General features: G+C 39.5%; 1 protein-coding gene across 27 annotated transcripts in view; it reads right to left on the bottom strand.

Annotated features, from left to right (window-relative positions):
* Nucleotides 1-438: 438 nt before the first annotated feature.
* The window catches only part of NRXN1 (neurexin 1), a 1,233,750-nt gene continuing 1,221,871 nt past the window's right edge, over nucleotides 439-12,317 (bottom strand). For all 27 annotated transcript variants that reach the window (XM_077811984.1, XM_077811986.1, XM_077812000.1 and 24 more), the window contains one exon: nucleotides 439-743. In XM_077811984.1, the coding sequence (XP_077668110.1) occupies nucleotides 439-743 (305 nt within the window). The remainder of the gene's footprint in view (nucleotides 744-12,317) is intronic.

Below are 12,317 nucleotides of genomic sequence, written 5' to 3'. Positions count from 1 at the left end.
TAAGACTAACTTACTTCTCAAGAAAGCGCTAGCACTTTGGCTAAATCCAGAATCATAGGTAGCTTCTTTTTTTTTTCTCTGTGTGTGTGTGTGTGTTTTGTTTTTTTATTTAGTTTGTTTCATATTGTGCCTTGATGCTGTAGTAATACTCCTTGCTTTATGAATGCGTGGTGTCATCATTGTCTCTCAGGAATGTTCCAGCAACATAAAGTCAGGCAGAGTAAATGAAAACACTGTGGATGTTTAGAAATGTATTGGCTCCTGTTTCTGAAAAACAAGAGCATGAAATGCTTGTTTTTAAAACAGTCTTTCCTTTCTGATTGCGTTCCCTGTCTTCTTTTTTTATGTGCTTCATAAAAAGTAAAGTAAATAAGTTTGTATTATGTCTCAGATAAAATGAAGACTATTTCTATACAAGTGTTCTCTTAGGTGTTGGGATCAGACATAGTATTCCTTATCCTTATTTTTCTTGTTCTTGTTGGAACTTTTAGCACTGTTGGGCTGTTTTTCTTTAATCACAGCCCCATTGGACTGTGCTGAGTTACTGATGTAGTTTCGACTCTCATCTACATGGTATGAGCCTTCATCTCTGTTTCTGTACTTGTACATGGCATAAAGAAGGATTAGGATACACAGTGCCGCTGCTGCAACAATTCCAACCACCATGCCTGTTGTGCTGCTGGATTCTCGAATCACTTCCGCTGAGCCTGGGTATTCTCTTCCTCCTGCTCTGGTAGGATTTGCTGTAGGTAGATGACGAAACAAGGGAGAGGTTATTATTGAGTTTGCACACTGCAAATTTTCACTCAGATCTACCTGCTACAGCCATGTATCAGTCCAATAGCACTCACTTGTGCAGGCAAAATAGATGTCTGTCAAATGTACAGTACCAATGCCTCATGATCACTGAAAAGCACTGAAACGTTTGGGTACAGATCTTGCAGCCCACTTCTTTTTCATGCCTATCAATTTGATTAAATGGGCTTTTAAAATAAAAGAAAAGCTCAGTTTAAACCTTAAAAACAAATTTGTCTTATTGCATTTATTTTACTGCAAAGAGTCCTTAAATGTTTTGAAATAACAGGTGCATCATGATAACAGAATATTGATGCTTGGAGGCAGATCCATTTTAGAAAACATCTCTCTCTAGTAAGAGAATTACAGGAAATATTCTGCTTGCAAAAGATTTCACGAATAAACTAACCTGTGCATGCAAAAAAGGCTAGTTTAAAATTATGGGGCCAGATTCTCAGCAGGATTGCTAAATATCTCACTACAGCCTGTATAACAAACTGTCTCCCCACATCTCCACTCCCTTCTCTGGCTTCGCCCTCCTTTCATATTAAGTCCCTGCTACTTTTCTCCCTTTCAAGGTACTATGCAGCTCTGCCCTCTCTTCTCTAATCAATTTCAATGCCCCTGCTGCTCTGTATGCTCCAGCCAAACCTCTCTCTTATCTGCTCACTTTTCCTCTTTCATCCACTCCCACTTCTTTCAAGCTTCCCTTTATGGTTGAAACAGTCTCCCAAATAACAACATTAGCTTTAATAATTTTTTAAAATCTGTTAATTAAGGGCCCTATCCTCTAAATACTCACCCCTATTTCACGAAGCATTCAAGCTGATAGACCAGACTCTACTCTGCCTTATTCAGTTTTGATCTGCATTGCATTAACTTGTGTAAAGTCTTCTGGGCAGCAACTGGTATTTGTTTGACACTTTCTACCTCCTCAACATTGCTGTGCCTCTATCAGTAGCACTAGTAATAGATCTTATTAATAGATTTTATTTATTTACTTACTGTAACTTCCTGAAAGAGAAAAGGTAGGTTAACACACCTGGAGTGTCTGTGTGTGTGTTTATGTACAAAGTGATCACCTTTTAAAACATACCAATTATGTCCTAGATAAAGGTGAGGTTACCTTGATATTTGCAGCATTCCCTATAATTATACCAGTACTTTATACCCCAGAGGATGAGAGCAGCATAGCCATGACACTTCCAGCCTGAGCTGGTTCCAAGAGCAAGAAAAAAAGATGGTGAATTGAACCTAGATATTCCACTGAGCAGAGCAGAATATTGTCATTAGGCAACCAAGCTGGCTCTTAAAAGCTGCTTTTTAAACTAATTATGCATGACTATAAATGCTGTCAGTATGATATAAATGTTAAATAAACTATTATTAAAAGCAGTAGTATGAGAAAGCATGCATAATGCTAGATTTATCAGGTCTTCCCTCAAATCAGCATTTTATAAAAGTGCAGTAATTGTTGGCAAACCTTTTGCTAGAGGCGTACAAACTGACACTAGACCCTAAAGCCTTCTTTAACAATGTGCAGACAAGATGTGAGACTCATTTTAAAAACATTTAATTAAGGGTAATGCCGCGCACATTATAAATATTGGTAAAATGATGGCAACAAATTCTGACAACCTGAATGGAAAACAGCAACCAGCTCAGGGCATCTGCAATTGGTTATGAAGACAGACAGACAGACAGGCACAAAACAAAAGCCTTTTTTTTGCTTGGTATTACCCACAATTTATTCATTTATGTTTTGTGTTCTTACTTTTAAAACATCACTTCCTGGCACAGTTACCCTATCCTAATCTATCTATCTATAGACGTATAGATGTAGATATAGATAGATATAGATATTACATTACAAGATGACATTTTCTTGTGCTGAATGGACAGAGGCAACACACTGAAAAGCCTAAAAACCACCAACCCTGGAATACATGTTAATGATTGTGCAGCAGTGGGTACTATATGAATATAGTTTGGATGTTGGTACAATTGGCTTCAAAACATCATAAGGTTTCATTATGTAGTGTTATAATTTTTATCAAAATAATATGCTTTCAAGGTGTATGCCAACTTTCTAAGTAATTGGAGTCCATCTCAAAGCAAACACTGACTACAATAGGCTCTGTTTCTTGATTGTACCTACTGTCATAGATGGAAATTCTCCTATCCTGAGTGTGTCACTAATTGTATTACAGAGACAATGCACTGTCACTGAACAAAGCCCCTTGAGTATTTTTTTATTGAACTAAAATGAGACAAAGACTTATCTTACTATATGTGATTTCACAAAAGTTAATTTCTGCCTGAAAAGTAATGGAACCTACTGAATAAACTCTTGTCGCTACCTGATGGACTAAAAAGCTGTTCTTTCTCCTTCAAATACAGACATCTGTAATAAGTGCTGTCAATTAACTTCACTATTAATGTCCACTAAATGACATCTCGCAGCTTGCTTATATAGGAGACCATTCTTTGATCACTGAAGCCTGAGGAAAGCAAATAAAGAACATTATTTCAAAGTTACCTAAACCCACTTCTTTTAAGTATATTTTCACAATTATCTCACCGACTCCATCTATCTGAAGAAGACACAACCATTTAATTAATATTCCTTAAACTTACTACACTTTCAAAGTGGCTCTTTCCTAATTTGGGGGTTGTGATTAAAACAAGATATTTTTGTTTTATTTATGCTTTTGTAAAAAGAGTAATGTAACTCCCAGAGCAGCCATAGGGAGATGGAGCAGTGTCCATGGACAACCTTTGCCACTCTGAACAGATCTGCTTTTCTGTAGTCTCAGTCTCCTCAAAGACACTCAAAACTGTCACCCTAGTTCATCTATGAAACTGCAAAATAAAACCAATAACTATGCAGACTGTTTGGATTTCAGATAATAAAAATAAAGGTCACAAATCTTTAAGAAATAAAAAGCCACAAACAAAAATTGAAGCTGCCTTGATTGAATTTAGGATGGTTCAGCGAGGAGCAAAAGAAGAACATAAACCTGTGTGCATATCATCCCAATGATAGGAAATGCCAGCCATGCCATCTTGCAGTGATCCTTTCTCAAAACAATTGACAAGATGTGTATATTGACTTTTCCTCATTAAGAGTCTTCTTGCTCACGAAAGCTCATGCTCAAATAAATTGGTTAGTCTCTAAGGTGCCACAAGTACTCCTTTTCTTCTTGCACTTTTAGGCGATCAATTTTGAATCCCTATTCTACCATATGTTTGAAAAATCTTGTATGAAATAATCATAATTGGCCACAGTTCTATACTGTGTCATTATGGATTAGAACATAATTATAATTCTTGGCTGCCCTTCAAAATGGTTTTACATTTAAAGGGAAAAATCTGACTATTTGCAGTGTCCAGTTTTCATTAATCCTGTAAAAAGAATATTGGAAATGAAGGCTCCACCAGCGTTTGCGAATTTAAATTAGCCCACACGTTAACAAACAAAACAAAACACAACCCCTTCTTCCCTTATTGTCATGCTTTCACACAAACAGAGTTCAGGAATTTACAAGAAAAGAATACATAAATGCTACATTTGCAATGGGGCATGAACGCAATTATTTACATGCATGCAGTAATTTGCACTCTATGTGTGTGCTTGTTCTAGAGCCGCTGCAAACTATTTGCGGGATATTCAGATTCTGGTGAGCAAGATTCTCTGCTTTTATGAGCTCACTGCAGTTCACACATTAGACTGTGTCATTAGGAAGAGTGGTCCCACTCACAGTGAGGTCCTGGCAGTTTTGTTTGAGGACGCTCCAAAACAGGAGACCGACCCCAACCCTTCCTCGTTGCAACAGGAACTGCTGGCTAAGGTCTCTCTCTCATTGTGGGCTAATCATGACGACCAGGTTGGGCACATTGGGTCTGCCCAACTGGTTATAATTCTGCCTGAATCCAGCAAGACCCCTTCCTAAAAGTCATCTGAATCCTCTCTCAAAATAGGCCAAGGAAGGTATCCACCCTGTAGTCACCTCCTTGATTCAGTAGGGAGTAATTATTCCTATGGTCAGTGAGTGTAACTCTCCCATTTTCTCGTGCTGTTAATGTTGCTGTTCTCCCTACCTTTCCCGTTGTCCCTACCCCTGCTACTATCCTTTCCTACAATGCACCGGTGCTGAGGGGTTGTTACTGCCTCAAATAAGGGAAAGGTTATATTAAGTCCGGACATAACAAATTAAGGTTATTGTTAAATAAGATGCATCTAGATGTAAAAGAATAAATGTGTGTGTATGTAAATAGGTGTGAATAAATAAATAAAAAGGGGATTAGTCAAAAAGCCACCCTCCTTGCTAAATTGGTAGTAGAGCAATGCCTGTGCCCATGAGAAAAAAAAAAAAATGCAGAAAGATAAAAGGATTGGGCCCAAACAAGCAGGTAGCAGCTGTTTGAGGAAGTTAAAAGAAAATGAGTAAGAAGTTAACTCTGTAGTTACTGGAAGAAATTAAACAAACTGTCTGTAAATAATCCAGGCAAGAGGTTATTTAAGTAAAATCATTTGACTATAAACAAGTTAGTCAAATTTTCTAAAAAAACACTCCTGGTGTGTACAATCTTTGTTTTATAAGTTTGAGATAAATTGGTGTTGTTTTAAGGTTGTAAAACCAAGAAAATACTTTTGCCAGACAAAAGAAACTAGTGTTGTTTAGCATTTAATCCTTAAGGTAACTTAATGCTTTACAAGATTTAAAATGTTTTTTAATAAAGACCAAAATTGTGGCTGCAGCAGGGCAGTCAAAGCCAGGAAAATAAAAAAAAAAGATTTCAAATCTGTACTGGTAACAAATAGCAGATAGAAGCTGTAGTCAGTGCGGCACATTAACTCTTAAGGTAGCTCTGTGTAATCAATGGTCACTTTGCCAAAGAAAAAGCCAAAACTGGCTGTGTTTTCCTTTTCAAATCAATGTGTGTTTAAAAGCAGGAGTTAAAGGTTAAAAGTTAATTGTGTCCTTTTAAGATGGAGTCGGCTGATAACTTTGAATCCAAAAGCAAGCCAAAAATGTCTGTGTTAATACAAATCACCTAAATAATAAAAATAAAAGCCATTAAAACCTGACCTGCCTATAAAACAAATACAGGACAATATGGGGAGTAATTCCTCAGTTTTGCCAGCAATCAGCAACGTTGGTAAAACTGTCAAGGTTAGGCAAGCAACACATCCCCCTTCCTGGGAACCTTTTGTAAATAGTCAAATTAATTTTGTTTAAATGTCTAAACATTGTAATTATGAGTGTGTTAGTTTTAGTTAATGTATTTTCCAACGGGGTTGATGCTTTTCCCTGTAAAAAGGCAGATGCCAAAAACAGTTGTAAAACTTTTGTTTAAGAATTTTGTACCACAATTTGGCATACCTGTGAGTAGCATCGGTGATCATGGACTGGATAAATTATAAAAAGTTATGTGCAGCTTTACAGATCCAACACAATCTCCACTGCCCCACCACCCGCAGTTTGCCGGAACAGTGGAACGCCAAAATGGCATCCTGCCAAAACCAATTTGAATTGACCAGATGTTCTGCCACCTGCTCTTATGAGCATAAAATCAACTGTAAATTGAAAGACCGGACTCAGCCCACATGAAATCCTCATGGGAAAACCAATGAGACTTCCTACTGCTCCCCCTGTGCCACCACACCTGAAAGACCTGCAGGTGGATGATAATAAAATACTCACATATTGCCAGTCGTTAATGAAGTGTGCCAAGTCTTCTCATTTACAGGTCAAGGGAGCACAGTTAGCTGACCCATGAGAGCCTTGTCACAACCTCCAGCCAGGAGGCTAGGTCTATGCCAAGGTCCATCAAAGAAAGACTGTGCTAAAATCTCGGTGGGAAGGGCCCTTACCAGGTACTCCTAAACACTAATACTACTGTCAAGTGCCAAGGACTGACTACCTGGCCCCACGCCTCTCACTGTGAAAAAATGACCTCTCCACCTGAGGACATAATAAAGCCTTCAACCAAGCAAGGTGATTGCGCTAGTAACCTCTCTCTCTTGCTGCCTCACTGCCAGACAGCTAAGTGAACTAAGACTACGAAATCTTGAAGAATAGCTTGCGGAACCTAGCCAAAAGTACCCGAAGATAAAACTTTTAACATTCTTCAGCCTCTCCTTCTTAATGAACTTAGGGTGGGGATGGGAAAGTAATATTTTTCTAAATCTTAGACAATAGCGTAGCTACAATTTGGAACATTCATAAGGGTCAAAAACATGAAAAGAAATTAGAACAGTTAAAAAAAGCCACGGGTCTTATTAATGGTACATAATTAACCCAGACACAAGCGGGAGTGGGTGAATTATGTATTAATTCCACCCTTAGTTCAATGACTCAGAAACTCCTAACGGCCATGGTACTAAATATCACAAAGGCTGGGAAAACATTGCAGTGGGATCTGGCTTGTTGAGAGGTTCAGGATTGTCTGTGTGACCAGCTCACGGCCATTCAGAGCGATCTTGAACATCAGGCGTGGCCTACTGCCCTTACAGATACTTCAGGAGTTCCATCTAATCTGTGACCATGGAAACATACTTGAAGTTTTTCTAAGTGGAAGTGTAAACGTTCACAGTGCTCCTTCCAAGCATATGGGCCGGTCGGAGGGGTATGGGCCCCCACATACCTAATCCTGCCGGGTCCATGGGAAGGATGCATGTGGGATTGGATAATTCACCAAGACATTTGGGAAATTAAACCACCTGGTAGGCCTAATCAATTTATAGTCAGTGCTCCTAAAATAACACCTAATATCTGGATAGGGATATGAAATTAGTGAACTAATAAACATAAAAGTATAGGCTAAGGTGATGGCAAAGATCCATCAAAGGGGGGGCTGTGAAGGAAAATTTAATAGGCCTCAGACTTTGGTCAAGCCTGTCTAGGCCTTAGACAGTGGTCAAGGTTATTTCTGTGTATAAGGGGAAGGAGGGAAGGCAGAATGGAAAGTTTTAAGCAGAACAATTTGTAACAGACAGGCATGTTAAAGTGTAACCACAACAGTAGTGTTAGAAAGGATGTTAAACCACAAGAGAAACACCTGTGAATAACAGGAAAAAGCTTCAGAGAAGCAGCCGTGTTAGTCTGTATTCGCAAAAAGAAAAGGAGTACTTGTTGAACCTTAGAGACTAAGGAAGCTTGTTTTGATAGATTCCTAACAAGGCAAAATATCGATGCAAAAGTATGTGTAACCAGTTGTAGTTTTAAGCTCCTGTATTTCTGTATTCGGCAGAGCAGCCCTGCCTGTCTCTCCTTGCAATGCGCATTGCTTGAAATGAAGGGCCTCAGGCTGGTTCTGATCTAAACACAACACGTGGACATTTTTTCTGCCACAGATGTTTGGCTGCATGTGTGTTCTTTCAGCATGCTGTCCCCGCTCTACGCAGATAGCGGAGATAGCAGACTTTGATTGAATTGCCCAATAAATCCACAGACTAGGTTTTCAGTGAAGGAACTTAGTCAGGTTTATTGCCAACAAAGCACGGTATTGGTGCCCTACACTTGCTACAAATACATTCAAGGCATGTATGCCCGTGACAAGGGACCGACTCAGTGAATGGTGGGACTTTCCATTCTCCCCTCGGCCAGACCCCAACACCCTCTCAGAGATACCTCTTTATACCCCAGTACAAACATGTTATGTATTGCCTCTCTGACATAGCAAGGTGCCACCCTCTTATGTATCTGGGTGCCACCCTTTGATGTATTTGGGTCCCACCCATTACCTTGTACATGTTGGTTCGAGCATAACATCTCTATTCATCATGCTGTCATCCTGACCTTATCTTTAGGATGGGTCAGTGTGTTCCTTTTATCTTTGGGGAATGTGTTTGGTATCAAGGTGTTCTGGTACCACCTTTCTGGAATGTATTTGTGTATGTATTCTTATGCCTTGCAATACTTAGGAATATGTGTTTCTGCTATATCAGCCCTGTTCTTGCCAGATTCTGTGAGCAGGCCCTGTCTCTTGCTCACAACTTAACTTTGCTTTATATTAGCAAGTTTTGACCATTACTTTAGCTCAGGCCTCATACCAGGTCTCTGATGCAAGGGCTTATGTCTCAGGTCCTCTTTCTACTATACCCCCTTCCTGCCCTCCACCCCGACCTTAGGACAGAGTGGGAGGCAGAAGAGGAACTCGGAGAGTTGTCTCATAGTCCCAGTGCTTCCCAAGGCCACTCTACGGATAGTGCTCTGTATGTACCACCTTTTGCTCGATACTCTGCCCATGCCCAAAGACACAGTCTACTCCATGTGCAAGAACTAGCACACAGTTAGCTACATAGCTGATCTGTACAGTAATCTCTAAAGTGAGACTACTGCATAATGATTCAACTAGAATGGAAGCTGGGTGTGTGTGTGAGAGAGAGCGAGAGAGTGATATGATAGTAACATATAAAGATGTTATTGTAATTAATGGTGCATCCAATCATGAGTTACATAGGACATGCCAATCTCATGCCAAAAACATTTTTATACTAGACCATACCATCATGTATTCTGCATATGACACATTTCACAGGGAAAAAAACTATTTTAGAAATGTTTTTAAAATTTATTGGGGTTTTTGTTGTATAACTCAGCCTGTAAACTCAGATTCCTTACTGGGAGAGAACTAACATGTTTCAAACCCCTCTAAAAATGACCTAAAATAGCTTTGCTATGTATCAAAATGCCCCAGCTTTAAAGCCAAATATCAGGACACTTTTCAGAGCTAGGAGCAAGTGCTGGGTGTTTCGCTGGAAAACTAAAATTTTCCCCTTTGCATGGAATAAAGCACTCATTTCTAAGATCAATGGGCTGCAAGATATTGGACTCAAACAAGGGGTCAAGAGAAATCTTGGAAGCTAATATCTTATGTTTGTTGACTATCCACCCTGGAGTTTGGGTCAGTGTCATTTCTGGAAGAAATGTTTACTAATTGTTTAATGGTTGCTATTTGAAGCAGCTTTGAATGTCAAAATAAGTCTAGGGGGAGATGGATTAGTGGGTGCAAGTGCGAAAATCAACAGAGAACACTAAAGATATTGATTATGTGGTGCTTAGCATTACATTTAGCATACTATACATATTAGAGATGTCTGAAATATTTCACACTGAAATACTTTTAATCAAAAATAGCCTTTTTTTAAACTAGAACTTTCCACAAACCAAACTATTTTTTAAATTGTAATTTAATTTTGTTTTTTGATGGAAACTTTAAATGAAAATTAGCCTGTTGCTTTTACTTTTTTCTTTTATGTTGCTGTTTTCACATTTCACCTTCATTCACTGTCACTGAAAACTATTTCCCCTCCCTTTATTTGTATGGTCCATCATAACTCTTTTTCCTTTGTTTTTTTTCCCAAACCTCTCTCTCTTCCACTCCAGTTTTTTTTGTTTTCTGTCATGAAATCACTCTTCTTTCCTGTGTTCAGTTGTCAACCCTTTCTTTCTTCGTATTTGTTCCCTCATCAGTCATCATATCATTCTTTCTTTTCTACATTCAGTCATTTGTATTGCTACCTTCCCTTTTCAGTATTCTGATAGATCTTCGCTTTTTGATGGGGGAGGAGGAGAGATTGCATTGGGAATTTTGATTGATCAGCAAAGTCAAATGGTGGCTTTTCTATAGTCAAATATTTTCAAATTTGAAAATAAAATTTTTCAAATTTTCTTATTTTATAAAACTATAAAAAATGAAAATGAAATAAACTCCAATAAAACTCAGTGGACATTTTTGAAACTGAAGCGTCAGTGTATTTTCAAAAAGAAAAGGAGTACTTGTGGCACCTTAGTGACTAACCAATTTATTTGAGCATGAGCTTTCGTGAGCTACAGCTCAGCCACCCCACCCCCCCCGCCGAGGTTTTTTGACCAGCTCTAGTCTATATTCTGCAGTCCTCAATAACTACTCTGCAATTAAGGGTGTATTCAATATCACATGGGAACTCTCCTGCAAAAGATCAGTTCCTGAAGAATGGCCAGGCTGATATCTAAGTAAAGAGCACAAATTATATTACTGAATAATAAAAGAGACCAGGGTGAAATCCTAGCCCTATTGGAAGTGAATGAGTGTTTTGCTACTGATTTCAAAGAGACCAGGATTTCACCCCATTTCTCTTTTTCCTCATCCAGTGTGCAGAGAGAATAAAATCTAATCAACCTTGGAGCAGGTGTTATGCATGGAAGAACAGAGCTGTAGTTGTTGTAAAGGGTGGAGAATTTGATGGTTACTTAGCGCTTAGGGTATAGAGCGACTAATGATTCTGGCTCATGAGCTGAGCCTGATGTGCTGGAACAGATAGTTCTATTCCTCTTTGCAGCTGTGGGTGATTCCCTGTAAATCTTGCTGTCACTAGGAAGCTATTACATATAAAGGTAAGCATCTGTGCCTTAGATGTCATGTATAGCTTGAGTGCTAGTGCTCATGTACCTGAAGAGCACACCACACTCTAGATGCTTTAACTACTATAATGTGGAAATACAGAGAAAGTATACAGTACAACCAGAAAGAAAAGGGCTCACACACACAATTTGCAAGCACCTTATATTTGCGCCCTGTCCCCCTTTGGAGCAGGGAAAGGGGTGTTATTGCCCCACAGCTGAGTCCATCTGACCACCCTTAGCCTCAGGATAGTACAAGCTAGGGGCCAGAGTCAATATGGCTGTCCTCCCCCACAGGGTGGTATTGCCTAGTGGCCTGAGTCAATATAGCTACCCTTCCTTGCAGCGCTGAACAGTTTGATGGCTATTAGGGGATGGGCCACCATCCAGGGGGCCGTTGGCTGGGGTAGGGGCCAGGCCTGCCCTACTCCACCAGGTCTCAGCCCAGGGCCCTGTCAGTGGAAAGTGTACTCACCACTGGGTCAACAGGGATCTGACCAAAAAACAGTGACTTAGTTCCCAGTCCTACAACCAGACCAATGTCTAGTTCACCTGAGCTACTTCTTACTGTGTCTTCCAGTAATTCTCACCTCTAATTTCTCCCTTGTCTGTTATTAGTAATGTCTTTGTTCACTTGGCAAGATTTTATTTTGGCCATTTTCTGGATAGTTTCCTTAAACTCTCACTGTTCTAACTATTCCTTCTTCCAAACAGTGTCTGAAACAAAGTAGAATCATAGAATCATAGAATATCAGGGTTGGAAGGGACCTCAGGAGGTCATCTAGTCCAACTCCCTGCTCAAAGCAGGACCAATACCCGACTAAATCATCCCAGCCAGGGCTTTGTCAAGCCTGACCTTAAAAACTTCTAAGGAAGAAGATCCCACCACCTCCCTAGGTAATGTATTCCAGTGTTTCACCACCCTCCTAATGAAAAAGTTTTTCCTAATATCCAACCTAAACCTCCCACACTGCAACTTGAGACCATTACTCCTCATTCTGTCATCTGCTACCACTGAGAACAATCTAGATCCATCCTCTTTGAAACCCCCTTTCAGGTAGTTGAAAGCAGCTATCAAATCCCCCCTCATTCTTCTCTTCCGCAGACTAAACAATCCCAGTTCCATCAGCC

This window comes from Eretmochelys imbricata, chromosome 3, assembly GCF_965152235.1.
Source record: "Eretmochelys imbricata isolate rEreImb1 chromosome 3, rEreImb1.hap1, whole genome shotgun sequence".
Taxonomy (NCBI): Eukaryota; Metazoa; Chordata; order Testudines; family Cheloniidae; genus Eretmochelys; species Eretmochelys imbricata.
Note: the sequence above shows the minus strand (reverse complement) of the source record. Positions and strands in the feature narration are given on the sequence as shown.